General features: G+C 44.0%; 2 protein-coding genes and 1 long non-coding RNA gene across 4 annotated transcripts in view; 1 reads left to right on the top strand and 2 right to left on the bottom strand.

The window, feature by feature from the left end:
• LOC142416929 (uncharacterized) overlaps positions 1-15,340 on the bottom strand; it is a 76,246-nt gene extending 60,906 nt beyond the window's left edge. Inside the window, exon 1 of the long non-coding RNA XR_012777849.1 lies at positions 15,287-15,340. This is a non-coding gene — a long non-coding RNA (uncharacterized LOC142416929). The remainder of the gene's footprint in view (positions 1-15,286) is intronic.
• Positions 8,513-19,968, top strand: EPB42 (erythrocyte membrane protein band 4.2). Its single transcript, XM_075517095.1, is given in 15 exon segments — positions 8,513-8,639; positions 10,567-10,755; positions 12,072-12,299; positions 12,897-13,015; positions 13,741-13,857; positions 14,257-14,434; positions 14,816-14,954; positions 15,335-15,438; positions 16,355-16,539; positions 16,541-16,616; positions 17,419-17,724; positions 18,035-18,072; positions 18,074-18,193; positions 18,612-18,745; positions 19,676-19,968. Coding segments are annotated over 15 exon segments (2,094 nt in total). The 5' UTR covers positions 8,513-8,629; the 3' UTR covers positions 19,827-19,968.
• Positions 19,969-20,414: 446 nt separating this feature from the next.
• Positions 20,415-27,403, bottom strand: CCNDBP1 (cyclin D1 binding protein 1). Of its 2 annotated transcripts, XM_075517091.1 has the most exons (11): positions 27,250-27,403; positions 27,111-27,170; positions 26,444-26,523; positions 25,715-25,796; positions 25,155-25,251; positions 23,850-23,923; positions 23,477-23,553; positions 22,740-22,993; positions 22,265-22,325; positions 21,204-21,250; positions 20,415-20,819 (listed from the first exon to the last, which is right to left on the bottom strand). In XM_075517091.1, the coding sequence occupies exons 1-11, from the start codon at positions 27,314-27,316 to the stop codon at positions 20,711-20,713; spliced, it is 1,008 nt and encodes a 335-aa protein (XP_075373206.1). In that variant the 5' UTR covers positions 27,317-27,403; the 3' UTR covers positions 20,415-20,710. The 2 variants fall into 2 exon arrangements, with proteins under 2 accessions (XP_075373206.1, XP_075373208.1); XM_075517093.1 differs by lacking the exon at positions 27,111-27,170 and having other exon boundaries at positions 27,250-27,396.
• Positions 27,404-27,436: the final 33 nt, after the last annotated feature.

The following is a 27,436-nucleotide window of genomic DNA, read 5'->3' as shown; positions in this document are numbered from 1 at the left end:
TAAATGAATGAATGAAACTGCTCCAAAGATAAAAGGATAAATCATTACCACAGGCAACCTGACTGAGACCAAAACCCATTACATTTCTATCACTGATACACTATAGTTAAGCACTATGCAAATTTTCATGTATACACATCTTACAAATTCACCTCCTCATACAGCCTCAATTATTACTTACTTTAGTTGGCTCTACCAGGAAAAAAAGAAAAACATTTGGGTCCTGAGAGGGGGGAAAAGGTATTTAACAAGAAAAACATACTGTAAGAGATGTCTTATAGCCCCCTATACTATGGGTTCAACCCCAAACCTTGTTCAACTGGCTACATCTCTGCAATCACCCTCTCCCAAAGAAGCTTCTGGATAGTAAATTTGGCATTTTAATGTAAAATTGTATTTTAATCAATTAACATTTTAACAGCAGCTTCCATGAAATTTCTTGTCGGATAACGCTGCATTCAGGTATGACAAACCCACAGAGGCAGGAATATACAGAAATTCTCATGCAAGTCACAAAATATTTTGAGGAAATAGAGATGTCACAGGAAGTGTACTCAGAAAGAGTGCAGGTGTACAAATAAAATCTCCTCTCTTCCAGGAGCATAATGTTTTATCCAAGGCTTAAACCTCCATTTGCTAAAGTCTCCTTCTTCTATCAATCACACATGCAAAAGTATCATTCCTAGTGTTATCTAAGACAATATAATCTTTAGAGATATATTGTTTATGTAGTTGCACAGATATACACAGCATTCTTTTAAAAGATGTGGTAAGAAAAAGTATTTGCCCCAGTTCACTCTTTTTAATGAGCACTAAAAGGAAAATATAAAGAACTTTTATTTTTACAGGTGGTTAGATCTTTAGGACATAAGAAATGTTAAGAATTCATAGGAGAAGAAAACATTGAACTGAATAAATCATTCTGTTTTCATCTAAACAAAATGCATTTCATTTCTGTGAGTCTAAAAGAACATGACTGCAACTGGCCCTGTGCAGTGGTGGAGCCACAAATGCCAGAACAGCTACCAAGAACTCAGAAAAAAGAAAAAAAGAAAAAAAAAAAAAAAAGGAAAAAAAAGTTAATTTTAAAAAGAGTTTACAGGAGAGGAAAAACTGGTTCCTGTTCCCATTAGGCAGAAAGAGAGAAAAAAATGCAACTGATGTAATGAATAAGTAAATTTCTCAATACTCTGCTGACTTAGGTTCTCAGTTGCACTAAGTAGCTCCAGAAACAGTTTCAGACAAAGCCAAAACTGATACCTATACTGTTTTGTTTATAGAAATTACCTAAATACTCTCTATTATAACTTTTCTAACTTAAGCACAGCTAAAAGCTTTCAGGACTTATATGTAACTCTGAGGCTGACTGCTATGTTTCATTGCATTTTAAATACAAATGACGGACAAGACGAAGGTGCCAATTTGGAAGATTTATTGCAGGAAAAACTGACTGAGCTATCATACTGGCCCACAGCAAAGGACCCCAAACTGTATCCTCTTCATAAGGAACTGCAGCAATTGCCTTGGCCTATTTACAAAGGCTTTGCTAAGCATAAATACGAGCAATTTCCTAAACAGAAAATTAATGTGTGTGGGGACCCACTTTACAATGCTTTCTGGCTTTGTAATCTCATCCCCTACTAGTCTGAATCTGTTCTAGGACTAATACACAGTAGTAGTGATCAGGAGCCATAACCAACACAGGCTATCAGTCAATGCACTGGTCATAATTATTTTGGCATCATGCATTTTGATAAAATTGGAGTGGGGGCTGGGGGAAAGGTTGGGTGTTTTCATTTTGCTCCAGGTCAGAAACTTCTCACTGTACTACAGGGAGAATTGGCCAAACTTGTCTACAAGACCAGTTGAGAAAAAGCAGCCTATGACATGTATTTTTGTTTTGTACTGGCACTACCTTCAAGGTTGTTACTTGGTAACACCTGCTGCCACACACTTCACCTAGCCCTTTTTCTGTATCTTACAAAACCATCGTATCTACCCTCCTAACTTATGTCAGAGGAAGTTCCACCTGTTTCCTTGCATGCAGGTATCATAAAACAGACAGGAAAAGACGACTGATTTTTCTGTTTGCAAAGGCAGATACTTTACAATACTTCCAGAAGTGCTCAGAAAGCACAGGATGGGAAGAAAAGGCTAAGGACAATATAATCAGAAGAATGTATGAGAATTCACAATTAACAGTCACACATCCTCATTCCACAAAGCTGCTTAAAGTAGATCATCATTCTCCATGAGGAAGGCCAGACTATGTCACCCATGTCTAAATCCATTGTATCCATTTATTCCTTTCAGAGTTACCAAGCCCAAATAGCAAAGATCTGAATGTTCCTAAGAGACAATTTGACCTTTTCCTGCTGACAACACCTAGTACTGTCCAGCAATGCAGTCCTAACTTCCCCCAGACAGAATGTTTCACAGACACAAACTGACTCTTCGACACAGATTAAACTGAGGTCTCATTTAAATTTATTTGATTTAAAGCCAACAAATTCTTCAAAACATGTAAACTCCTATTTTATTACATCAATTACAATATTTTGCCACCCACACATATACTTAGAAAGGATGCGGAAGCTTGTCAAAACTAGTCAGCCCAGAGAGACTGGAATGAAGATTGAAAAGGACACACACACGCACACACAGGAATTCAGATTTCTCCAGGCAAAGGAGAGGGGAATAGGTAGCTTTGCACCTATCAATTAAGTCTTGTAGGATCTTGGAAAGTCAGGGTATACAATCCTCCAGTAGCCTCAGGAGAGGCCTTGAGGTAGTGATGGTATTTCACAAAATCTCATTAAATCTTGCAAGAATGCAGACTGTCATTACATTTGCCGTCACTACAGCAAAGCTATTCAAATTCCTTCAGTATTTCTTCTTAAATACAATCCAGGAAATTATTTCAGACAATGTTTGTCACACAAGCTTGGAATGACCTCATCCTATTTAACTATTTGTAAGGGAAGCCTGCTGTTCAAAGGAAATCAGCCCTAAAGCTTGTGCCAAGTTCCAAGCTTTGCAACACTTGGGGTTGCTGGGTTTTCAGGGTGTCAGCATTATTAACTGCCCTCAGCAACCACACCCAGTTCAGTTTCAGTATTAAAATGCAGATCTGGCCAGTGCCGTGTACAAGAAATACACATTCTTCCTGCATTAGACATAAAGACAACTGTTCAATTAAACTAATGTGTAAGTGCCCAAGGAAGGATTTAAATAGCTTTTGCCAAACCTACAATCTTTACACAGCCCTTAGTCAGAAGTCAATGGTGGAGTAAAGTACGGCTAATTATCAGTACTTTTCTTTATAACTATGCAGTTTAAATCTGAGCATGCCCAAGAGGCTGACCCAGCCCTCATTCCATTCTGATCACTCAAAAAAATCAAGTGAGCGCTAGCTGATATGACACATTCATACTATGAATTGGTCTTGAAAGACACTAAAATCAGTCTCCAGGATGGTGAATGTTTCTCCCCACCATTCTGTTCCACTGATCTAAGTTTCTAGAGCCTTGATTCAGGCAGTCAATTAAATTATTACCCTTTTACAGATTAAAAACAAAACAAAACAAACAGAAATAGCCAAAGTTGGTAGTTTCAAATCACTTGGTTCTGTCACCAAAGCTGCATTGCTTTACCACTTGGTACCTATCGCTCTTGTGCACTGAATGTGGAGGGTACTGCTTACTATAAAAGACAAAACAAAAGGCACAATGTAAGCATTTCTTGTTGCTCTAAAGAAACAAGAAATTCCACCAAAAAGGAAAATTCACATCTAATTCATGGATGTGCCATGTCAGAGCTGGAAATGTAGACACAATAAAAGGGAAACTTAGATATGTGTATTTTTTGATCACTACATTCAGAAAGAGACCCAATTATTAAAGATGCTCACGTAATATTTTAAGCTTCTATTTTCATAGGTAATAAAGACGAGAAAGATTTTTACGGATTTATGTTTACACCTGTAAAACAACAAGAATCCCCAAGCACTATGAAGATAAAAACACAGTAATATCCAGGCAGAATAGATTCTTTCAAGGATCCTATGGATCACTTTTCCTTTAGATTTCTATGAGCATGTCAGAGATGTAGTGGATACAGAACAGTGACAACACTTGCCTAGGCCTGAATGATGTTTTTCAGAAGCAGCAATGCAAGAAGTGAGTGCAAAAAGGGTACAAAATCTGCTTATGACATAAAGCCATTTAAATTACTGAGGACTGAAAAACTATGTGGAACTTCAGAGGGTCCCAAACAGGGCAAAATAGATGACAGTATAACAATCAGTGAAATTCAGCTTGGTAAATGGACAGTAGGAAAGCACTTTTTAGTCAGCCATCATGCAGAGTGTTACGTCAGCCCTATCGAGTGCAGAAGGAGACCTCAGCATAAACAGACAGCTCAACTGAGATTACAGCACCTTGTGTTTCTATGATTCCCACTAATGACATGTTAGACTGCAAAGTAGACAGGAGGGGACTACTACAAAGAATATTTATCATTAACAAGAACTCTCAGAGTGATATTAAATCTTGCATATCATGACATACTCAGTCTTGAAAATCATCAACTACGAGATGATGCCTCACTTGCTGGGGTGAAGCTCATGCACATTCTTCTGAGGCATGTGGCGTTGTGTACTGTCAGAGACCAAATTAGACTGGATGAACCCCCATTCTGATCCAGTCGAGCAAGTTGTACGTGCTTATGCTTTTGTTGCATTTTAGAGACAAGTATAGGTTTGGACGTGGTTAATTGTGAGTGAGTGAATGTTAATTTCTACCGAATACTTACAATGAAGAAGGGAATTCACTTGGTTGATTTCATGGATCTTGTGCACATGAGGTTACACATGCTAACGCTGATGTTAACAATATTGCAGCCTCAAGTTCAGAGGTTGAAATCAGCATAAACCGAATGCTGGTCTATTACAACTGTAGTTTTACAAACAATGGTATGTATCAGAAGCATGATTAATGTGTGTTAAGTGCACGAGCAAATTACATTCACAACTAGCAACTGTACAGGACAATGGACTGGAATACATATTATAATAAAGGATGACTTGAGCTCACACTCTTCGACTTCTTGAATAAAAGGAAGCCTGAAAAATAAAGCTGGTATCAAGCTGACTTTGTGACCAGAGAGATCAGTGAGAAGGACTTACAGGAGACATGGATTTTGCAGGGAAAAAACAAACCCAGTCTTGTCAAAAGAATGTCATAATGAATGCTGTTCCTGGAGCTCTAGCAAAGTTAAGTTGGTCCTGTTGAAAAGACTTTCTTTTTGGAGCCAGAAACATGTAAGTAATAGCTACGTGGAAAGCATATGAAAGAACCACCTTTAAAACAAATCTGCAGGACAAAGTAAATCAAAAGGTTACTGAATTTGCTCTTTACAGTTCAGACTGAAAAAAAATACTCCTTTTCTGAAGTGTCTGATCTTCTTTGCTGGAGGATCTCAGGGCAACACCTTTGGAGGACCCATATGGTAGAGCTACCTGTCATTGTATCTGAAGGATTGTCCATTTGCCCACTTCCTGACACGGAACATACCACTATCAACAGACAACCTTGTACTGAAGCTAGGCAACCAGTAAGAGAGGAGAACCTTTGTGCACAACTCCAAATACAGTTATGCCGAGTGCATGGAAGAAATACTCCTCCAAAGTGGTAGTGTAACCACCTTTTAACCACCAAAATATAAGGAACACAAAGACTTGTATATACACTTTCGAAATACCTATCAACATGTCTAAAAGTTCAGAGCACCTGCATAGAGACATGCGAATTGCTGGTTGCGTACAGCAAAATAACTGAACCAATCCAAACTCAACTTTTTGACAGTGCAGTTACGATCAATATACAGAAATGGCTGCACCATTTTAGTACCATCAGTAACACAGACAGTGTTTTGGGTTTGCCTTTACCAAACACAAGTGTTGGATCGGATGTGAATGGCATTTAAACTAACAGATGAAACAACTGACGACGGAAAGAAAACGAACATACGAGAAACCCGATTTCCAGACAGAAAGAAAAGTGATTCACAAGTAGGAAATCTCAGTACTTCTGCTGAATGTTTTGACCTCTGTAGTGGCCAATTCCTGTTTCTTTCTCTCAGAGCTTGGATAGAAAACCTCAGGTATCTAATTAAGGATCGCAAATTCTCACCAGATGGAATGCCAATACAAGCACTTGAGCGCTGCATGCAGAAGTCTCTTTTGTGTGTTAACCTTTTCAATGGGCCTTTTTAGCCCATATCAGTGTAATGAAAGATACAAAGGGACAATAAGTAGTTCTCTGTTCACAGTTTACAAAGTGCATCCTACGTAGCAAATATTACTTGCAGTTGCCGATTTGACCAAGAGATGGTACTATGCGTATGCATAGCCATTACAAGGCAGTGGTGATGGGATAAATACCTGCTTCTATCTAAATCACTCTCTGATTTAGATGTTCATAAACACGTATACTGCAAAGGTTCATTTAAAAACACTGATCATGCAAAGAAAGTCAGTGGTTTGAGCACAATCAACTGGCTTACAATTTGTGTACACTTAAAGAGCACGAATGAGTCATTATATACTGTGTTTAGCTCTTTGTATAAAAAACAAGTTCAAGACACATACTACAATCACACATAATTGACACTGAAAAATGTATGTTGACAATAAACTCACATAATTTTCTGGAAGATCTCCCCAATGTGCTTATATATAGTGTTTCCCAATTTCCACGAATCTGGTGACTTCCATGCTTCCTAATAAAAGTCAAAGTAGTCAAAGCTTACATAAGGCAGCAATGTGCCCTTGCCACAAAGAAGGCTAAGGATATCTTGGGGTGCATGAGGTAAAGTATTGCCAGCAGGTCGAGGGAGGTGATCCTTCCCCTTTATTCAGCACTGGTGAGGCCACACCTCACCCTGCTGGGCTCCTGAGTGCAAGAGAGACATGGACATACTGGAGAGAGTCCAGCAAAAGGCCACAAAGATGATGAAGGGACTGGAGCACCTCACATACAAGGAAAGGCTGACAGAGCTGGGACTGTTCAGCCTGGAGAAGACTTGGGGACAATCTTATCCATGTATATAAACACCTGAAGGGAAGGTGTAAAGAGGACAAAGCCAGCCTCTTTTCAGTGGTGCCCAGCGACAGGACCAGAGGCAATGGAAACAAACCGAAACACAGGAGGTTCCCTCTGGACACCAGGAAACACTTTTTCACTGTGAGGGTGACTGAGCACTGGCTCAGGTTGCCCAGAGAGGTTGCAGAGGCTCCATCCTTGGAGATATTCAAAAGCCATCTGGACATGCTCCTGGGCAACCAGCTCTAGGTGGCCCTGCTTGAGCCGGGGATTGGACCACATGACCTCCAGAGGTCCCTTCCAACCTCAGCCATTCTGCGATTCTGTGAAAGTGAATCTGTACAATTAAGGCTATGCTGTAAATGACTAAAACTAAGAGAGTTTGTATTTAGCTTAAATGGTGCATACAGGCAAGCAACTGTAAAGTTTAATATGCAAATACTAAGAAAAACACCAACCTCACTGGACCATACTGTGCAGCAGTTATCTAGTATAAATCCAAATCTCATTCTGGAATCGCTACAACTACCTCTGAATGCATCACTGCTTAGGTAAGATATGGGTCCCTTTTTCCTATTGTATATGTGCCTACACTGATCTCCACTTGCTATTTTATGGCCTAGTCATTCAATATCTTTGGATTCCTCTACAACTTTTCCAAAGCTGCCTCCCTCATCTTCACCACTCAGAATAACTGAGCAAGCTTTGCCACCTCTTGTCTTTTTATTGGCTTCTCAAATTATTCACGAATTTCTGGAAGATCACAGATTTCTGCAAAACTACTGGTGACTCACTCCACAGTGAAAACTGTTTATTTCTGCTGTCTTATTTCCTGCTTTTTGACCAATTCTTTATCAATGCAGTTACCCTCCTTTTATATTACAGCAACTTTAAGAATGTATTTAGTCCAGTGTGACATTTTTAAATAGTCTGCATTATGCTACAGAAATTCTACTTTTTTTAGTTGTTGTTTTTAAGAAGTTTCCTCATTTTGAAGTGGTTTCACTTTTTTTTAATTAGGCACAAGGGCAATGGATATATTGACCTTTTTTTTTTTTACTCCTTGAAGGGTTTAGGATCTAAGTAGCATAGGGTCAATGTTGGAGCGCAGCTCTTCAACGCTTACATTTCAAGTGCATTCTGTGCATTGTTTACAGCCAAGTTAAGATTTGTATTTCCTATTCTGGGGTCCCCAATGCACAGCTCTTCAAAGAAATTGCCACTGCTTACGTTTAAAGGCTTCACATGCCACTGTGGACTTTAACCTCGTCTGTAAGTAGGAAAAGTCACCCCTTTCTGGTCGGTCTCTTTAGTGTGGTCTGAGAGATAAGAGAGTCCTCAACTTCTGCACAGCAGGCCAGCAAGATAAGCTGAAGGAGAGGTGGCAACATCACATCCCACCCTGTATAAAGAAATCGAGCAAACAACTTTGCAAGTGGATAATTTTTAAAGAAAGCTGAAGGAAGGAGCCATCGCCCACCAGAGCAAGCAGGAGCTGAAGACTTTCACGGTACAGGGAACTAGACATGGGCCAAGGTAAGTAAAAATCACTTTGGTTAGTCCCAAGCATTTGCCAGTTGTCTGTCAGGAAAAACAACTGTCCCTGCTCCAAGACAGTGTTCATGAGGCTTGTAGAAGAGGTAGCTTCTTACAGGGCAGGAGCCAAGAAAGTGCTCTAAAGGCTAAGGGAGTTCAATTCGCACGGAGGACTGCACAAAAAGGGACAGCAAACAAAAACTGGTATCAATGCCTAAGAGGAGTTTGAGAGAAGTGGCAGCTAAGCCAGACATGTCAGAGTTTGGAAGTAAAGGCAAGAGAGTTATCCTTTAACATAGGGGATGGGAGGCAGGGGGTGGGGGAAGGTAAGCCAGCCTACAAAACTGAAGCAGAGAGATGACTAAGTGTTTTAGCCACTTGAGCAAGGAGAGGGTCCAGGTTCCAAGCAACCTTGAAGAAAGTGACAATAAGATCCATGAAAATTCATATGAAGGAGAGGGAGCCAGACTGCATATGACTCACCAGTCTACAAGATAGCCAGAACAGACATCTTCATCATAGAGAAGAAAATACACGAGGTCAGAGCTGGCTCTGTAAAGCTTAAACTGGTGGAGGGCTATGAACTGGGACAGCTGTAAAGGGATTTGAAAGCCAAACCAGAATCATTTACTGAAAACAATGCATGACAAAATTCATAGGGGAAAAAAGAAACAAAGCACACAATCCAATGGGACTCCCACAACAAACACAGAAGGGACAACAGCAATGGGAGAAGGTATCAACGCAGAGGACAAGGCAAGTTAGACATAAGGAGAGAGCAGACCAATGAAAACTGCAAACAGTAGTAGTTGTGGCTTTAGCACAGGAGCAATGGGTTTAGATAGCAGGGGAATGCTCTGTGGATTTTTTTTTTTTTTTTAGCTGGAACAAAGGGAGGAGCCTAGGTCAGCAAGTGGATGTAGGTGACAGGATGTGTCATATAAGGGGCAGCAGTTACAACCCACAAATTCAAGGATCTTAGTGATGAGTTGAGAGCTGAAGAGATAAGTGCGGTCAGGATGATCCCAAGGCTGAGAAAAACCAGGGTGTTACCTGCTTCTCAGCAAGAAGCCTGGAAAGATTAAGAACACCACCAAAAGCAGAAGAAAAGTGCAACTATATGAGCACACTACAGCCACTGAGCACCAAACTGGGTGCTTGAAATTGTGACAATTTTTTTCTCTCTTCTGGTGCTGGACAGAAGCATGTATGATGTGTATGATGCATGTGTAGGAGACAGGAGGAGGAGCTCTTCTGTCTCCTGCAGCTCTGGGTGTGAGATTGCCAACTAATGTGGTGTAAAGAAGGAACAACTGGTGTTTGATTTGCTGTGATCCAGCATAGTTTCAGGACTATACAGCCATGCTGCATTCGAACCAGCAGTGAAGTTTGCACCAGTTGCTGGTCTTTGGTGCATATCAGACATACATAGTGCAGTAACTGCTGGAAGAGCTTGCACCCACATTGCAAGTGGGGTGTAATAGCTTGCCTACTGTGCACAATTTCAACCATGTATCCACATGGAGAGATGCTGCTTTGAGTGTCATCAGTGCCCTTGAGTGCACAGAGGAAGACTCCAAATGTAGTCACAGTGCATGCTCAGTGCTAACCACATCTGTATCATTTGAATACTCAGGTTTGTTCCATGTCCTTTCCTGAGCAGGAAGAAGCTTTTGCATAATCACTTGGTTCACTTAATGATGCTAAGGTATAAGCAAAGGCAGCTCATTAGCCACTTGACACAAGAACAACCAAGCTCAGAGTGAAGGCCCTTACAGTTACTGGGCAGAAAGTCTCAAAGGCAGCAGGGCACTGTCTGAATGGAGAAACACACGATCAGCTGTTTGTGTGTCTCGGGATGTGGCGCGGGGCCAGACTGCGGGCAGCTCACAGCCCCAGACTCATTCTGTATCTTCTCACGCTACAGGTCTGAGCATCAAAAAATGTGATTTCAAGATCACAATGAACAACAATAACCACCACACAGAAGAAATCAGCACTGAAAGGCTTATGGTGAGGCGGGGGCAGCCATTTACTATCACTGTGAGCTTCTCAGCTCCAATACACAGCTACCTGCAGCAGCTGAAGAGGACCTTCCTCATAGTACAGAGAGGTAACATCATTACCATACCTATCAGAGCTCTGGTCCTCCACCCACCTGAAGAACAGAGCTGGTGGCAAAACCCATCTTCAGAGCTGGACAGAGGTGCCCACATTTAGAAGTGAGGCCAGTGAACTGTTTATCTAAGGCAGAGTCGAGTCTCCTGCTGTTGCGACTGCAGGGTCAGAACTAGATCTCTTTCCAGAAGAGAGACTGCAGCACAATAACCAATGCAGGTTCACTACTCAATGCAGGTTCACTACTCTCTGATTTGAAAGTACTCATGGGATCTCTCCGCTCTCCTAGCTTTTGGTTTAGGAATGTTCAAACTTATCTAGACTGTTACAGATGTTTTCTGTTACAGAGTGTTCTCTAGTGAGACTCCTGAGAAGGGCAGCAGCATTCAGTCCCAGCTTGTTTTACCATAATCTGAGCATTTGGCTGTGACTTTTGTTAGAAGACACTGAATCCCAGGGGGAGCAGGTCTGCACCATTCTGGCTGTTCCTGGTTTCTACAAATCTATGAAATACACATCCCACTTTCAATCATGGAGGCCTGAGCGCAGCACTAACCTTAGGAAGATTCACTAGGCATGACGCTGCTAAAGGGCTGAGACTCTCTCACAAGAAAGGAGAGCTATGGCTCCAGATATAGACAAGGTCCCTGCAATCTGCATGGGATGAGGATGCATGTCTGGAATAGACACAACCAGCTCTCTGGCTGCAGGATCGCATCCTTCCAAAGCTGTCCTGGTTTTGGCTGGGATAGAGTTAATTTTCCTCCCAGTAGCTGGTATAGTGCTGTGTTTCGGATTTTAGTATGAGAATAATGTTGATAACGCGTTGATGTTTTGGCTGTTGCTAAGTGGTGTTTACACTGGTCAAGGACTTTTCAGCTTCCCATGCTCTGCCAGGTGCACAAGAAAATGGGAGGGGGCACAGCCAGGATAGTTGATCCAAACTGGCCAAAGGGCTATTCCATACCATATGATACCATACTCAGTATATAAACTGGGGGGAGTTGGCTGGGGGGTAGCGGTCGCTGCTTGGGGACTGGCTGGGCGTCGGTCGGCAGGTGGTGAGCAGTTGTATCACTGGTGGGTTTTTTTTTCCCTTGGGTTTTGTTCCTCTCTCACTCTCTTGTTGTTTTCCTTCTCATTACAATTTATTATTATTATTATTTTTGGTTCCAATTATTAAACTGTTCTTATCTCAACCCACGAGTTTTCTTACTTTTGCTCTTCTGATTCTCCCCCCCATCCCACTGGGGGGGGGGGGGGGGGGGGGGGGTGAGCAGGCGGCTGCGTGGTATTTAATTGCCAACTGGGGCTAAACCACAACAAAAGCAGATGGAACCCAGACTGAATTTCCCATCTCCAGCCTGGGAGACCAGAAGCAGTGGAGCCCAGCACTGGAAGAACAGGACTCATGCTTCTGGACCATCTCTGTGAACACACCTGCCAATGCTCCCATTGGCCAATGTGCTCTGCTTTTACATGCCTCCAAGTCTTACTGTCTCCTGGGCAACTTCACCCTTCTCTTTAATCCCTGGTGCCAAGGTATGTGGTCAGAAACAGAAAGGCAGGCTGGGATCAGTCACTTCACAAAAACAGCTTTTGAGCTCTGGCACTCTGCCTCCATGGAGGCTGAGGGTGACTCACCTACCACTCCTGCCCTGCTCCCCACAGCACCTTAGGAAGGAGGTATGAGCTAATAAAAGCTCAAAGCTGCCTACCTCAGCACTTTTGCCCTATTCCTGGAGTACTCCACTGCCAGAGCCCTGTCCTCCTGCTAAGGGAAAAATGTTTGATAGAGTGTTTCCTACCATAAAGATTTTAAGATGAGTCAAGATTATAATTGGTCTGATTAAGGCCACTGTATCTTTCTTAGGAACAGAGAAGTCAACAGCCAGGAGAGTAAAAGAGCTAACTAGTGCAATAGCCTAGGTCTGGCAGAACTTTTTGAACAAGGAAACAGAGATGACAATGATATTCTCCTTTCCTGTCTGATTCAGAATCTGTGGTATTTTTCCAGGGCAGAATGCCAGGGACTGCCGAAGCCCCTGGAGTGCAGTGGAGTCTGCTGATGTAAGAGAGATGCTGGTGCATCTGAGACCAGGAATGCTTTCTTCCTGATGCTTTTTTCCTCTAATCTAGATGATGAGGTGTTCTTGGCTAATGAGGCACAGCGGCAGGAGTACCTTTTAAACCAAGAGGGTGTCACCTACTGGGGGACTGAAAATGCAGTCCTACCACAACCCTGGGACTTCAGTCAGGTAAGCAAGAGGTCCAATATGTCTGTGCTCTCTTACAGCCAGCAGCAGAGGAAGGGTGCATATCTCCTGTGTGTACAGGATGCTATCCATTTCCATACTGTGGCTTTGATGAAAGAACTTGCTCTCTGTACTCACTGTCTTTGTCTAACACTGTGCAGGAGAACAGGGACCTGTGTATGAAGTCCCATAACCAAGTATATGTAATTTTAGCTACCTTCTCAGGCTGTTCTCTATGAAGAAATGCATTGATCTATATCTGGGCTTTCTGTGCCTTCCTTTCATCAACAGATATAAAAGCATTTAACAGAGCTTAGTAATACTGTCTCCATTTTACAGGTAAAGTGAGGACAAGTAGACCTTCCAATTTGCCCAAGGCCATCTGACACAGCCAGTGATTAGAACGGGGTTTTATTCCACTTTAGTGCCACCAGATCACAAAGTACCTCTGTGCCAACCTAGAGAGTGCTCCAGAAAAGCATCAATTTCCCTCAATCAGGGGATGCAGTATCATGCTAATGCATTTCCCACCTTGCTTCAATAAAGATGTAGGTCTGTAGCTCCCCCTCCAAATCTCTGCCTGGAGCTCTCCTCCACAGCCCACTTATATAAGACTATCAGCAGAAAGGGAGAAATAATCTGCACAGTTAAAAACCCTTGCAGGGACTCCAGAGAACAAATGTTCAGGCCAAATTTCCTGAAATGATGTGTTCTTGTTTTGGTTTGAGGAGGATATTGTTGACATTTGCTTCACGCTACTGGATGTAGGTGAACGCCATCAACGAGACAAGGATCACACCCAGCGCAAGAACCCTATTTACATCTGCCGCACAGTTGCTGCCGTGGTAAGGAGAGCAGACAGCAGCCCTGGCCCTAGCAGAGAAGACCCAAATGCAGAGCAAAGGCTAGCATCTTCTCAATCCCAGTTTATAGCAACCCACTGACCAAAGAGGAAGCCTGCCCAGGGCTGTTCCAAACACCTCCTGCCCATCTCCAGCCCTTCCTGATATTCCTGCAGCAGACAAGTAGTGCTGCAGGAGTTTCTTAGCAGTGACAGTACACTTACTGAATAAATCTCAGGGGAGACTGTTGCACCTGTTCTGCTCAGCCATGACCTTCATGCTTTGCACAAAAAATCCTTTTGGTTTCATATGCCTTGGGAGTAGCTTCATCAAACAGGATGAGGTGTACCTACCAAAGAGAGGCAATTCCTTAATCCATCTTTCTCTCCTTCTTCCCTGCAGCTGAACTGCGATGAGTTTAGAGGAATCCTGACAGAATGTGGGACCGGGCAATACTATAATGGGACACCCCCTTCCAAGTGGCTGGGAAGCAGCCCCATCCTCCGGCAGTGGGTTGCAGCGCAATGCAAGCCTGTCCGCTACGGGCAGTGCTGGGTGTTAGCTGCAGTCATGTGTTCAGGTACAGTGGTGGTTCAAAGACTTTTGTGTTGAGCAAAGCCTTATTTGGTCTGCAGAACATCTAGTATATGCCTAAATTCCTGGATTAACACAGATCCCAGTAACATAACCTTTAATCTTTAGGTGAGAGGCTGATCCTCAGAGTTTCCTCATCAACATTCAGCATCGCTAGCTTTGAGATAAAAGAGTATCAGTACACACCATTCACTGAATGCAACTATGATAGCTTATTTCCTGAGGGGTCAATGCCTCTTACAAAGTCCAAACAGCAGGCCTGGTGCCATTCTAATAGGCCTAGGACAAAAAAAGGCTCTACATCTATCAGCCCAGGCACCCTTAGGGCAGGATGCACAACTGATTCACAGCTCTTTCTTCTGCACAGTTCTGAGGTGCCTGGGAATTCCTGTCAGGGTGGTCACAGGCTTTAAGTGGGCTCACAACACTAACAGCAGCCTGAGTATGGATGAGTATTATGATGAAGATGGGACACTGCTTACACAAGACAAGAGTACCCGTGTCTGGTAAGAAAACATGGCAGGACCCAAGCAAGAATTTGAGACAATACCTGGATCTAGGAAGTGATGGGGGGAAGAAAGTGGTAAAGAGCTGCACAGAGGTGGACAGGAGACAGCACAGCTGAGATCCTGCCTATATGACCTGTTCTTGAGAAATTGCCGCAACCCAAACTGAAGAGTGCCTTATTACTAGGACCCACAAAGGAAGAATGATAGCCCAGTCCAGCTGGAGGAAATCCACTTGTGTCAAAAACCATGGTCTCTGCTCTCCTCAGCACGCACTGAGCTCTTTCAAAGGAGCATTAATTGGCTGTAGTTTGGCTAAAACTTTACTGTACCTCAGGGCTCAGTCCCTTCGTATAAGCACGTGATGTTGTCTCTTGCAGGACCTTCCATGTTTGGAACGAATGCTGGATGGCTCGAGCAGACTTGCTACCAGAGTACAGCGGGTGGCAGGCACTGGATGCCACCTGCCAGGAAAAAAGCAAAGGTAAGATATTAAAGACGGGCTTGGGGGGGGGGGGGGGGGGGGGGGGCGGGGAGGCAGGGAGCGGAGACCAAATAAAAGAGTTCAATATTCCTTCCCCAACTTGCAATAGAAGGATGCAAAAGGGCAGGGACTATCAGGAATACTGTGGCCAGCAGGACTAGGGAGGTGATCGTCCCCCTCTACTCAGCACTGGTGAGGCTGCACCTCAAATACTGTGTTTGGTTTTGGGCCCCTCAGTACAAGAAGGACATTGAGGTGCTGGAGCGTGTCCAGAGAAGGGCAATGAAGCTGGTGAAGGGTCTAGAGCACAAGTCTGATGAGGAGTGGCTGAGGGAACTGGGGTTGTTTAGCCTGGAGAAAAGGAGGCTGAAGGGAGACCTTATCGCTCCCTACAGCTACCTGAAAGGAGGCTGTAGTGAGATGAGTGTCAGTCTCTTCTCCCAAATAACTAGCGATAGGATGAGAGGAAATGGCCTCAAGTTGTGTCAGGACAGGTTTAGATTGGGTATTAGGAAAAATTTCTTTACTGAAAGGGTGGTCAAGCCTTGGAACAGGCTGCCCAGAGAGGTGGTGGAGTCACCATCCCTGGAGGAGTTCAAAAAACACGTAGATGTGGCACTTCAGGACACAGTTTAACAGGCATGGAGGTGTTGGGTTGACGGTTGGACAAGATGATCTTAGAGGTCTTTTCCAACCTTAATGATTCTATGATTCTGTGACTCACCCTGTTGACCTTAAGCACTAAATCATCATTCATCTGTTTGGTTTGTGCAGCTTGTGTAGCTCTAAGAGCTCTGAGAGCTCTCTAACAGCACTGCTCCCTAATGTCCTCCTAAACTAGATACTTCACCACTCCCAGTATAGGTCTAAACTAGGCATGGGTCTGAATCTTAACTGGGCCACATTTTTTCTTCAGGTCCATCCTTCTGTGGGCCAGCCCCTGTTCAAGCCATCAAGAAAGGGGACACAGAAGTTGATTATGATGTCTGCTACTTCTTTGCTGCCATCAATGCCAAGTGCCAGGTCTGGAGACAAAAAGCAGATGACACCCTCAAGCCAGCTCTTGGTGGCACAAAGTACACTGGCAACAACATCAGCACCCACCAAGAGTGTGGGCAGTGAATGCTGTGAGGATATCACACACAACTACAAGTATCCTGAAGGAGCAGGGTAGGCAAGTGCCTGAGCACATTCCCTGCCAGCATTACAAATGAAGAGTAAAGGACTAGAGAGCAGAGCCATACCAGAGCATCAGGGTCATCCACTTCTCACTACTTCTGCTTCCCGAATGGCACAAGAACACCTTACTCTTGCTGTCTACAGAATCAAAGCACACATCATACCCCAAACTTCATCCTGCTTAATTACATTAACCAGCTCTCTAGGCCAGGCCTTTCTTCACCAGGCACTTTCCTGTCTGGAAAACCTTTCCTGATTTTTGTTACCTGTACACGCTGTACATTCACATCCTGTTACCCCTGTAATATATATATATATTTCAGACTGCAGCTTTCTGAAAAGGACTGCTGTGCTCCCAGATATTGTCTAAATCCCTCCCTCAAAAAGTAGCTCCCCCTTCAGAATCTATTACTGAGTGCTGTTTCCCTGACCCAACCCTACCATCTCATCTTAGCCTATGGCATGTTGTGTCCTTGGCTGCAGTCCATCACAAGAGAACACAGTACTGTGCCCTAGCTACAGCTACAGTTAAAAGAGGCAGCTGCCTCTTTAACTCTGACAAATGTTAGCACCAAGGTGCTTTAAAAACTATGACAAATCTTTCCAAGTAGAATCTTTCAGGTACATCCAATGAATGTCCTGTCAGCTGAAATTCTCAGACTGCTCCAACCAGAAGCACAACAGGATATCAGTTATCTAAAGTATGGCCAGGATAATTCAATGCCATCCTTCTGCATTTACTGCTTCACACTAGTGAACAGGAAAGAATACTAAAATATGTGTTCCCTTTTTTTCTGACAGGTTCTCTTCAGGAAAAAGAAGTACTTGACAAAGCCTACAGAAAGATAAATAAACTTGAGACAACCAGCAGCGAAACACAGGTTAGCTCTGCCCTTGAAGAGCCAGTTAACCTTTTCATCCACCTCCAGTCGAAGAGTTCTCTGCTACTGGGACAAGATGTTCCACTTTCCCTTGAAATGTTTAACCACAGTGGTGGAGAGAAGGCTACTCATCTGGTAGTTGGGACCCAGTCTCTACATTATAACAGTTTGCCCATTACCCGACTTTGGAAGGAAGAGTTTCATTTTATCCTCAAAAGTGATGAAGGTAAGGACTGTACTGGGTGCATGGCTAGAAAAGTGTATCTAGTCCTCTCACTTCAGGAAAAAACGCGCTTAGCCGTAAGTTTACAGAAGGTTGGCTGAACAGTTGATTGTAGGTGATTGAAATAAAACACTTCGGCAACATCATCTTAGAGATTGTGAATCTGCAAATCCAGTTGGGATCACTTAAGCTTTTAAATGCTGCAGCTTTTAGTACAATGTTGGGCACTAAACACTCCTAGGTGCCATGCAGGCTAAGAACAGACTGTACTTATGATCTGCATTGTCATCTGTATCACCACTCTGTATTCCAGCTAACAACCTGCAGGTCTTTGTGCCTTACTCACAGTACAAAAAAAGAGTTGGGAGAGAACCATCTGCTTAGGCTGACTGCCATGCTGAGAGACAAGGACTCCTACATATACTTTGCACAGGAAGAGATCAGCATTTGTGATCCCCCTCTCGCTATTGAGGTTAGATTGGTCTATTATTCTGTAGTATTTCTCACTGTAGTAGTGAGAAAACAGCTTTCATAGTCATAAGCAGCAAAAAAATTCTGCTGGGTTGAGTGGCTCTCCTCATGCTGTCTTCTTTCAAAGCTCTGAGAGATCAGTTTGGGAAAGGTGAGTTGTGCCACACTGTTGTATATGTGTGAGCATAAGGAAATCCTGATGACTCCTAACTCACTCACCAGTCTGGAAATCAAGAGGCTGCAGAAGGAAACTAAAGCAGAAGACTGTAGTTGAGAAGAAAGCAAGCTGGACTTTGCCTCTTCTGGCAACTGGCAGCCCAGGCTGAGACCTCTGGCACCAAAAAATCATTTATCTCCCTTTAATCATAGAAGAACCTCTTTCCTTCTCTCAGTTTCAGCTCATTTCCTTCTTTCAACAGTTTCCAGAAAATATGGTACAATACCAGCCAAGCACAACAAAGATCAGCCTCCTGAACCCTCTCACTGAACCCTTAGAGAAGTGTGTGATAGTGGTTGCAGGGCGAGGGCTCATTTACAGACAAAGGAAGTGCAGGTAAGTGCAAGCTGATTGATCTAAGAACGGTAAATGGAAAAAGAGACAAAATACAAGCTAGAGAAACCCTTGCACAGGAAAGGCTGTCCCCAAAAATAAGTGGGCAACAACGTGGCAGGAAGAGACTGCTACAGCATGAAAACCGCAGGCATCCCATCCTTTATTTACAGATAATACAGAAGATTTTCACACTGAAAAGGAGAAAAGCCAGATAACAGAACTTTCAACAGATGTGTAATACATAAGTTGAAGCCAGTATGACATTTGTGAAAGTTTCAACCCCAAAGGCCTAGAGAGCAGAAGGAAAGCCCCCTGCCAACAAAAAGGGTAACAAGAGAAGTACCACAAGACTTGCGCAGAAATACACATTAAATAAGACAACAGTTATAGGTTACTGAAATGAGCTATGAAATTTAGAAATTATTTGCTGTTGAGAAACCAATTGCTTTTGAGCTAGCCACTTGAATATCCATAACTGAGGTAAAACTATACTGTTTGTGACGTATCTTTCCACCCATTACCCACTGTCAGCAATAAAGACACCCCCTGGGTAGAATTTTAACAGTGTCTTCCCCTTCTCTGCTGAAGAACCAGGCAAACCTGACTTAGCCAATAGTCATCCAAAAAGGCACACTCTCCACATGAAAAAAACCCACATTTTCTCTCAAGAAGCTGCATTAGGACAAAGTAACCTTAAATGTCTCCATGGGGAGTTCAACCCTCCTGTCATATCTCCCTCCCAAACTACCATCAGATCACAACTCCATTGTGGTAGTTTAGATAACTGCTAGCCTTCTATTTTTTTTTTCTTTCCTTTTTTTGGCACCACACCCCTGTCTAGCAAATGCACCTCCTGGGCCCTGGGAAATAGAAATATAGCTAGAAATATAAAGAGGTGCGCTTCCTGTGTAATTCCTTCTCACCTTTCAGGTTGGGCTCTATGCAACTGAAAAGTATTCAACAGCTGCAAATCCCATTCACCCCCACCCAAGCAGGGCCCAGAAGACTCACTGCACATCTTACCTGCCTTCAACTCCAGAACCTGAAGAGCTACAAAACTATCAACATTGCAGCTGCCTGATGCCCAACTTAGAACAGGTCCTGCTGTCCTGCTTACAAAAGAGCAGTCATGATCTGTGCCCTGATCTTAAGCAAGCACAGATGTTAACAGTTTAACTAAAGTTGTATTTCAAACCATGTCTGACTTTGATTATTTGTACAAACTCAAGTCTCTCCCATCTGCCACTATGCCCACTCTCCAGTTTTATAAGTTGAACCTTACTGTGACAAAGATGGGCTAAATGCTCAAGCAGATGCTGCATTTCTCACCGTGCATATGTGCTGAACCCACCACTTAGTCATTTTTCCCCAGCGCTGGCAAAAAAGGATAACCTAGAACTTTAAACTGATGATAGATGTAGCATTTATCTAGAGACATACTCTTATCCCCCTACAGATCCTTGATGTTGGTAAAGCAGTAAATAATATTTTCTACTGCTTTCTGAGGAAGTAGAAAAGAGAAAGATAGTTCACTCTTCTCCAAGGTTAGACAGGAAACAGCAGCAGCACTGCATATTTTTTAATGGTTCATCGGGCTGCTGGCGAAAGACGCAAGACCCTTTCCTTCTCTATATATCCTCTGCCACCTGAAAACAGATAAAGCCACGCATGCAAATCTAGCAATATTTTATTGTTCTTTGAACCCCATAGTAGTTGTAACATCTGAAGAACAGGGGACATTCACAGCGTTAAGATGCAGCACCGCACCATCCCAGGAATCCAAGCAAAATGACTCCTTCTGCAATGGCAAAGAGCAACTTCCTGGGAAAGTTTTACCAAGTAGCAGTAAAGTTCTCTCCTAAAAACATTGTTCTCACCATTCTCCCAGTAGCTGGAGAACAGCAAGATTCACTGGAAAAGCATAAGCCAGAGCCAGTGGCAGCAACAGATGCAGACATGGAAGAGCTAAAGTTGACCCTGTGTGAAGTTCTTGATTTTGTTCATGTTGTGATCTACTGCACCAGTTAGAAACTGCACCCAGCCTTCCTCTGATGGTGGACATACATGGCTTGTCCTGCAAAAGGGGAGGAAATTCATTAGGAAAGCCTCCTGGGTGTCTTACACCTATGCATCCAGACAACACATGGGTATTGTGAAGTGCTGAATTACCACAGCATTAAAACAGGATTGCTATAGCCCCAGAGTGCTTTGAGCAAGGAAGAACCCACATCCATGTCTCTAGTCCCAAACCTTAACACATATGTGTGTGTCTTCAGTGGGAACCACTTTCACCCCTACCATCCTTTTCTTACTCCCATCCCTTTGTGACTGGATATCATAATTACTCCAAAATGACAGCATTTACTGTCTAGAAATGAGTCATCTTTGACAGGAGGCAGAAAGATATCAACCTTCATAGCGGGGAACACACACTTATAAAACTGTAACTAATACTCACTTTGTAATCTCTAAGACTTTCTTTAATACCGAGGCCAACTTCGCAGCCTAGAAAGAAACAAAAGGGAAATAAAGTGAGCCAAACATGGAAAAAAAGGGGCTCAGCAGTACTGGAAAAGAAAGGGGGGTGCAGGAATGCCCAACACAGCCAAGAATGAGCAAAACTGCCACAGATACTGATGCAGAAGGAAGCGATCTATCGCTACCATGCTGGGAGTGTCTCCCAACCTACTGCTGGCTAGGACAGGTCAAAATAAAGACAGGCTGTTTTTTAAAGCATAAGTTAAAATGCTTTTTTCTTTAAAAAGATAAGCCTATTAGAAATTGGTAACTGATATTAAGGCAAGAAGTTACAAGTGACTGACTGCAATGCAATTTTATATTAAATAATTCTTTTTTACCCCAAAAAATCAAGCCACTGGCCAAAGGCATGAAACCAGAATTAAGAATAAAAAAAAATCTCAGATATGAGAAGATACATACTTAATTTATGATGCAAGGGACCCCTGGAAGTCATCTAGTACAACCTCCTGCTCAAAGCAAGGCCTACCTCAAAGTTCAGTCAGGTTGCTCAGAATCTCACCCAGTCAAGTTTTGAGTATTGCCAAAGACACAGATTCCGCTGCTTCTCTCAGCAGCTTGTTTCAGTGCTTAATCATGCTCACTGTGAGAATTTTTAATTTTTATTTTTAATTTAGATAACTTTATTTAAGCAAGTCTACATTACCCAAGGAAGAAAGTAGACATGCAGTACATCAGCAGCCTAGACCTCACTTTCCTGAGGTACTGTCATTGGACATCTCTATGGATTATAGTTCAGAGCCAAAGCTCAAGTGGTCATTCTCTTCCCTGAAGAAGTAAAGATGAGGAACGCATTTCCACCTGAAGGAAGCTAAGCGTGCAAGAACCAAAGGGGACTCTTCATTCCCAAGAACTTGTTACTGAACCAGTCACTAACACACACCCACCTCTCCCTGACAGTCACATAATCCCTCCAATTCGGTTTCTTCCCCTTCTCTACAGCCAAGTGAGTAGACCCGCATGCAGGCTGCAGATACTTACATTGAGTCGCACAGCCAACTGGTTCATAGGTGGATACATGCTCAGTGCCAGCTCATCAACACTAGAAGAGAAGAGAGGAGAGCAATGGAAGAAGGATCCTGATAGCACAACTCATGGATCCTGGTCAAAGCCTACACCCACCCTGAATGTAAGTCAGAAATGGCAGTGCATGACAAGGAGACAATGTCAGTCATTCTCACGGGATGCTTCTCACTGCCTTCTCAGACATCTGTGTGCCACTCTCACCTTAGAGTGAGACGTGGCCACAGCTCCACCCCAAGCTGCAACATATGTTCCTCTCCTAACTTGCACAACTCTCAACAGCCTATGCCATAATAGTCTTCCCACCACACCTGCTTCCACCACCTACTCACAGCTTCAATATCATAAAGGCTTTCCTAATCCATTCTCTGGACCTCAAGAAAGACAGGGACTGCTCTGGAGCAAAAAGCGGCACGGAGAGAGACCTGCTTACCTTGGACTGATCTCATTAGCAATGTCTGCAAGATCATCCAGCTGAGCGATCTGCTCTGGAGAATCAGCTTTGCCATAAGCCTTCACTACACCCAAGACCTTCTTCAGGCAAGCTTTAGAAGCCTTCATTAATCCCATGCAGGAGCTAAGCAGCTTCCGGTCAGCTTCTGACCAATACGTATCTCTGTTGCCCCGAAAGCCCAGCTCTTCATCTTCCATGATGTCACTGTAGGGGTCTTGCCCTTCCACCAGAGCCTGAGAACATAGATGCACTGAAAACCCAGAGCCTAACATCAATTCCAGCAATACCCACGAGGAAAAGGAAAACAATCTAGAAATCATACAAATAATTTACGGAGGAATCTCTCTCCAACTAGCATCTCAGTTGCCAGATTCTGTTAATCCTAGCAGGACTGGATTAAGAAAAACTAATCCCCCCCCTCCAATTCAACAGAGCAAACACCAAGAACCTGGCAAATAGTGCCATTCTTACATCAACCTAAACCACCTCCCCCCTCCCCCTGCAATTCAGGACACGGCTTTATAGAAACCTTATATAAAGTACACCAGGCTTAAGTTTAAAAACTCATTAAGATCCAGGCGTAATACAATAATCTAGCTCGTATCAGAACAAATTTAAATCAAAGTCTGTATATAAAAAAATCCCTGTGTTCCACCACCAAACCAGCACTGCAATCCATCACTGCAGGTTCCTCAAAGGCTTAGAGGCTTCCTTACATGTTCCATCTCCTCCAGAGCGTCCTTGACCACACCTAGACATGCAGCCAGAGCTGATGCAACTGCTGCCTGGTTATCTGCAAAAACAAAAGGACAAAAACTGTGGCACTGCACTGATTCAAATCAGTTTGCAACAACATTCACGATCATTAGATCTTGAGATTATAGGATCAAACTTTTTGCAGGGCTCAGAGCTGCATTGTTGCCATGCAAAGAATCTGGCCTGGCTTCCAAGCTTATACATTTCAAAAACAGTCGGGTTTTGCAGAATGAGCAAGCCTTCGTTGTACTAGCTAGAATGCCCCTTGCAAGGGCTATTGATATTCCAAGACAACACATCCTAGTTCTGTTGTTCTGCATATACAATACTCACCTCGTGGCAGGTTGGACACTTGCTCACATGCCTCCCACACACCACCAGTTGATATAAGCTGCTCCTGAGACAAGCTGAAACAAAACAAAGCCCCCAAAGTTAGACTCAGTAACACCACTCTGCTAGACTGTGTTTTTATTTTCTGCACCAAAGATGATGCACACTAGTAGAAGCTCTGCTGGAAAGATGTCCCCAACCAGCTTGTCACTAGTATCTCATGTCTGTGTAAAGGAAGAAGTGCTGGCTCCTACTGAGTTTAATTATCCGTCAGAACAAAAAGCAGGACCTTCTTACAAAGGCCTCTCAAGGTGCTTAGGCATATTATTTTTCTTTCAGAATCTATGCAAATCAGAAGTCTGTATTAGGGATTGCTGACCTCTGCCTAAGGGCAGTGGCATGTAATCCATAAAGAGAGGAAGTGGTCCATAGTGGTTCAATAACTAGCTTTATAAAGTTGCGCAATCATTGCATATGACGGTTCACTCCAAGGGCAAAAACTACCAAACAGTGAAAATGCTACCCAGCACCTTCACAGGAATCCTGCTCCCAGCATCTTTCCTTGCCACAGACAACATGAAAATCTGTTCTCCATGTAGGCAAATGTACCCGATTCAGTCGCTGGGACAAGAGGGTTACTGTCAGGGCCTTGAGTGTATACCACCCTCCCAGGAGTTTAGTTGGCTAAGTACAAGCCAGCTCTTCAGCTGGCTTGTACAGCTGGTCAGCTCCTTTGCTGATCGAAGGTATTGTGAAGAAAGGTAGAAGGGAGGGCCAGCCCTTCCTTACCCAAGGAGACGCTTCTACCCTGAGTTTCTTTCACTGGGCCCTGTTTGTGCTACATCACAGCTGTGTAGCAGTTATGTCTGCATCCAGTCTCATACCCCCTTGTTTCTGTCCTGGATGCTGACCCACTGATTTGACCTTCCTGCCTTGACCTCAGACCCAACTCATTGTAATGGACGTGCTGGGAAATCACCGGGTGGTGTCTGATGCTGGTTACTCTCTCTGGACCTGACCCTGATCCTGACGTGCTGGCCTGACTTTCCAGCTTGACCTCATCGCTACGGACTTGTCTGATGATCTGGACTCTCAACTGAACCTCACTACCCTGCTCACTCAGCACTGCTCTGCTCACTCAGATACTGGGGGAGAGGGCCTTTGCTTATGAGGCCACTGCCTCATCCTGCCTCATAACAATGCTCTGCTTCTGCCTCCCCCCCTTCCCTTCGGAAGCAGTCTGCACTTGTTGCTTCCTAACAAGTGTACTTGTAACTTTTTCTTCCTTTTCTTCTGGAAAATTGCTACCTCTCCAAAGGAGCACTGAGAATCGTTTCTGTGAGCTGTATCATTCCTTCCACTACTTCAGTGGTAGCATCTCGTACCATCTTCCGAAGAGTAGTACCTGGTTGAGATTGAAAAAGAGCAAGAAAGTTGCCACACAGTCAGCACTGACAGAAAGCAACTGCCGATGATGAACACACAGACTGCTCCATTTGTGTGGATACACTGTATAAATAAAGTTACAGGTATTTTAAGGAAGCAAAATGTCTCCCAGTTCCAAAAGGACTTTGGACAAGGATCTCAACACTTCATAAAAATGAATGCTCAATCAACTATACAACTTCCTACATTATCACTGTTTCACAGATGGAAATCTGCAGGAGTAGACAGACAAGTGGTTCACTCATAAACATAGTGCAAGTCTACAGAATAGCTGGTAATGGGACTACCTGCTCATGATAACTTGCTTTCCTGCAGATGCCAGATCTCATATTAGGCTCTGAAATACTGTGTTTCTTCATACAGTAGCAGTGAAAGAACCACCACCCCGTATAGTGGTGACTGCCCTGCTGTCACTATCTCACCTTGGCCCTTGGGGAGCCAGTAGTACACTGTGGCAACTGCAAGAATGGCATTTTGGACATCTTCACTCAGCTTCTGGCAATCCTGAAAATGGATAGGCAAAAGGATTAACCCTGAGTAGTACATGGCTGCACCGCATTTAGAAAGTCTCACAAGCAACCACTTACATTCAGATTGCTTTGAAAAAAGGGAAGCACAGTAATGGCCATCTTGCTTGAGAAACAAATACAGCACAACAAGAAAATACAGTATGCAAGCTGTATACGTCATAAGCCGCCTCATGATTTGGTAAGAAAACAGGCCCTGGTGTGGTGGTCATGCACCAAAGAGGAAGAAGTAGCTTAGATCATTATTCTGAACTGGAAATCTTTTTTTTTTCTCCTCCAAACACAGATGTGATAAACTTCTCTCAATTAACAGCAAAAATATTGTGTATTCTTTGTTAGCTCTAAGGTCTGTATTGTCCAATATCCTGTCTCTATCAGCAACCAGCTGTAGACGTTAAAGAAAAGAATGCAAGAATACTTGTATTTGGTGTGTCTCCCTAACTTACAGAAATTAGTTCCCTGGGCAATTCTTGAATTGGATTAATACGCTCTACAACGCATAGCCCATACCGACATCCTTTGTTTGCACTGAACCAAATGACTTTGTTTTAGTCAAGTGAACCAAGAGATACCTGAAACTTGTCGTACACACTACAATTTCAGTCTGTGAGGGCTTTCACTCACCTCTGCAGAAGTCAGCGGAGGCCTTGAGAATGCCAGACTCAGCTTTGTAGCCTCCTGTGACGTTACCTTGAATGTCTGACCTAGAAAGGATTCAATGGGAGCAAAACAATAGAAAGTAACTTGGGTAAAAGAATAGAGCAGCTAGATGAGCAACATCTCTGATGCTGCTTTGCCCTACTGCTCGATTACCATTTCTTCCTCCCAAGCAATACAAAGACATAAACTAAATCCCACCACAGAAGAAGAAAAATTCCATGGTGTATTTGTGCCATGCATGTTGCATGCATCCTATGTCTGCTTTTTTCCTAGTTTTTTAGTGACATCCGCAACCACGTTTTGTGTCCTGGTCCATGACACCTTCACCAGGATGTGCTGTGAAGCTTTAGCAGGGACCAAAGGCTTTAGAAATCTAGCTGTAACAACCGCTCGATACTGGCCGCTGCTTTGCCGACGCCAACACCCTGGAGCGGAGGGCGGGTGCAAAAGCCCCGGCTAGAGACCTGCCAGGCCTCTCGCCTGCAAGTCGGAGCCGGGCCACGCACCAAAGCGTGCGCCCTGGCCCGCCCCGCTCCAGCGCCGGTCCCGACCCGGCCCGGCCCCTGCAGCGCGGCCCGGCACCGCCCGACCCCGCACGCGGCCAGCTGCCAGCCCGCTCCCCCACCCGTACCTAGCGCGGCCCAGAAGCGCGGCAGCTCGAACGGCTCGCGGCCCTCGCCCGGTTCGCCCTCTGTAAAGGCAGAAAGAGACCTCAGCCAGCGGAGAGTCGGCTTGGCCCGGCCCAGCCCCTGCCCGGCCCCGGCCCCCACCTCGGACCCGTGCCAGCACCGCACGCAGCGCGCCGCGCAGCTCCCGCAGCGGCTCCCGCGCCTCCATGGCTGCGGGAGCTACGCCCAGCGCGCGCCGCTCCGCCAAGGCTGCCCATCGACCGACCGTGCGTCACATCCGCTTCCGAGTAACGGCAGGAGCGACGCTGCCGCGCCTCTTCCGGCGAGC

This window comes from Mycteria americana, chromosome 14 (genome assembly GCF_035582795.1).
Source record: "Mycteria americana isolate JAX WOST 10 ecotype Jacksonville Zoo and Gardens chromosome 14, USCA_MyAme_1.0, whole genome shotgun sequence".
In the NCBI taxonomy this organism is placed as follows: domain Eukaryota; kingdom Metazoa; phylum Chordata; class Aves; order Ciconiiformes; family Ciconiidae; genus Mycteria; species Mycteria americana.
Note: the sequence above shows the minus strand (reverse complement) of the source record. Positions and strands in the feature narration are given on the sequence as shown.

Coding starts and splice junctions, on each gene's coding strand:
- CCNDBP1 (XM_075517091.1), bottom strand. CDS start 27,316: ATGGAGGCGCGGGAGCCGCTGCGGGAGCTGCGCGGCGCGCTGCGTGCG. Junction 22,326..22,739: donor GCTAATGAGATCAGTCCAAG/GTAAGCAGGTCT, acceptor CTTCTCTTCTAG/TGTTGATGAGCTGGCACTGA. Junction 21,251..22,264: donor AGTTGGCTGTGCGACTCAAT/GTAAGTATCTGC, acceptor GTTTCTTTCTAG/GCTGCGAAGTTGGCCTCGGT.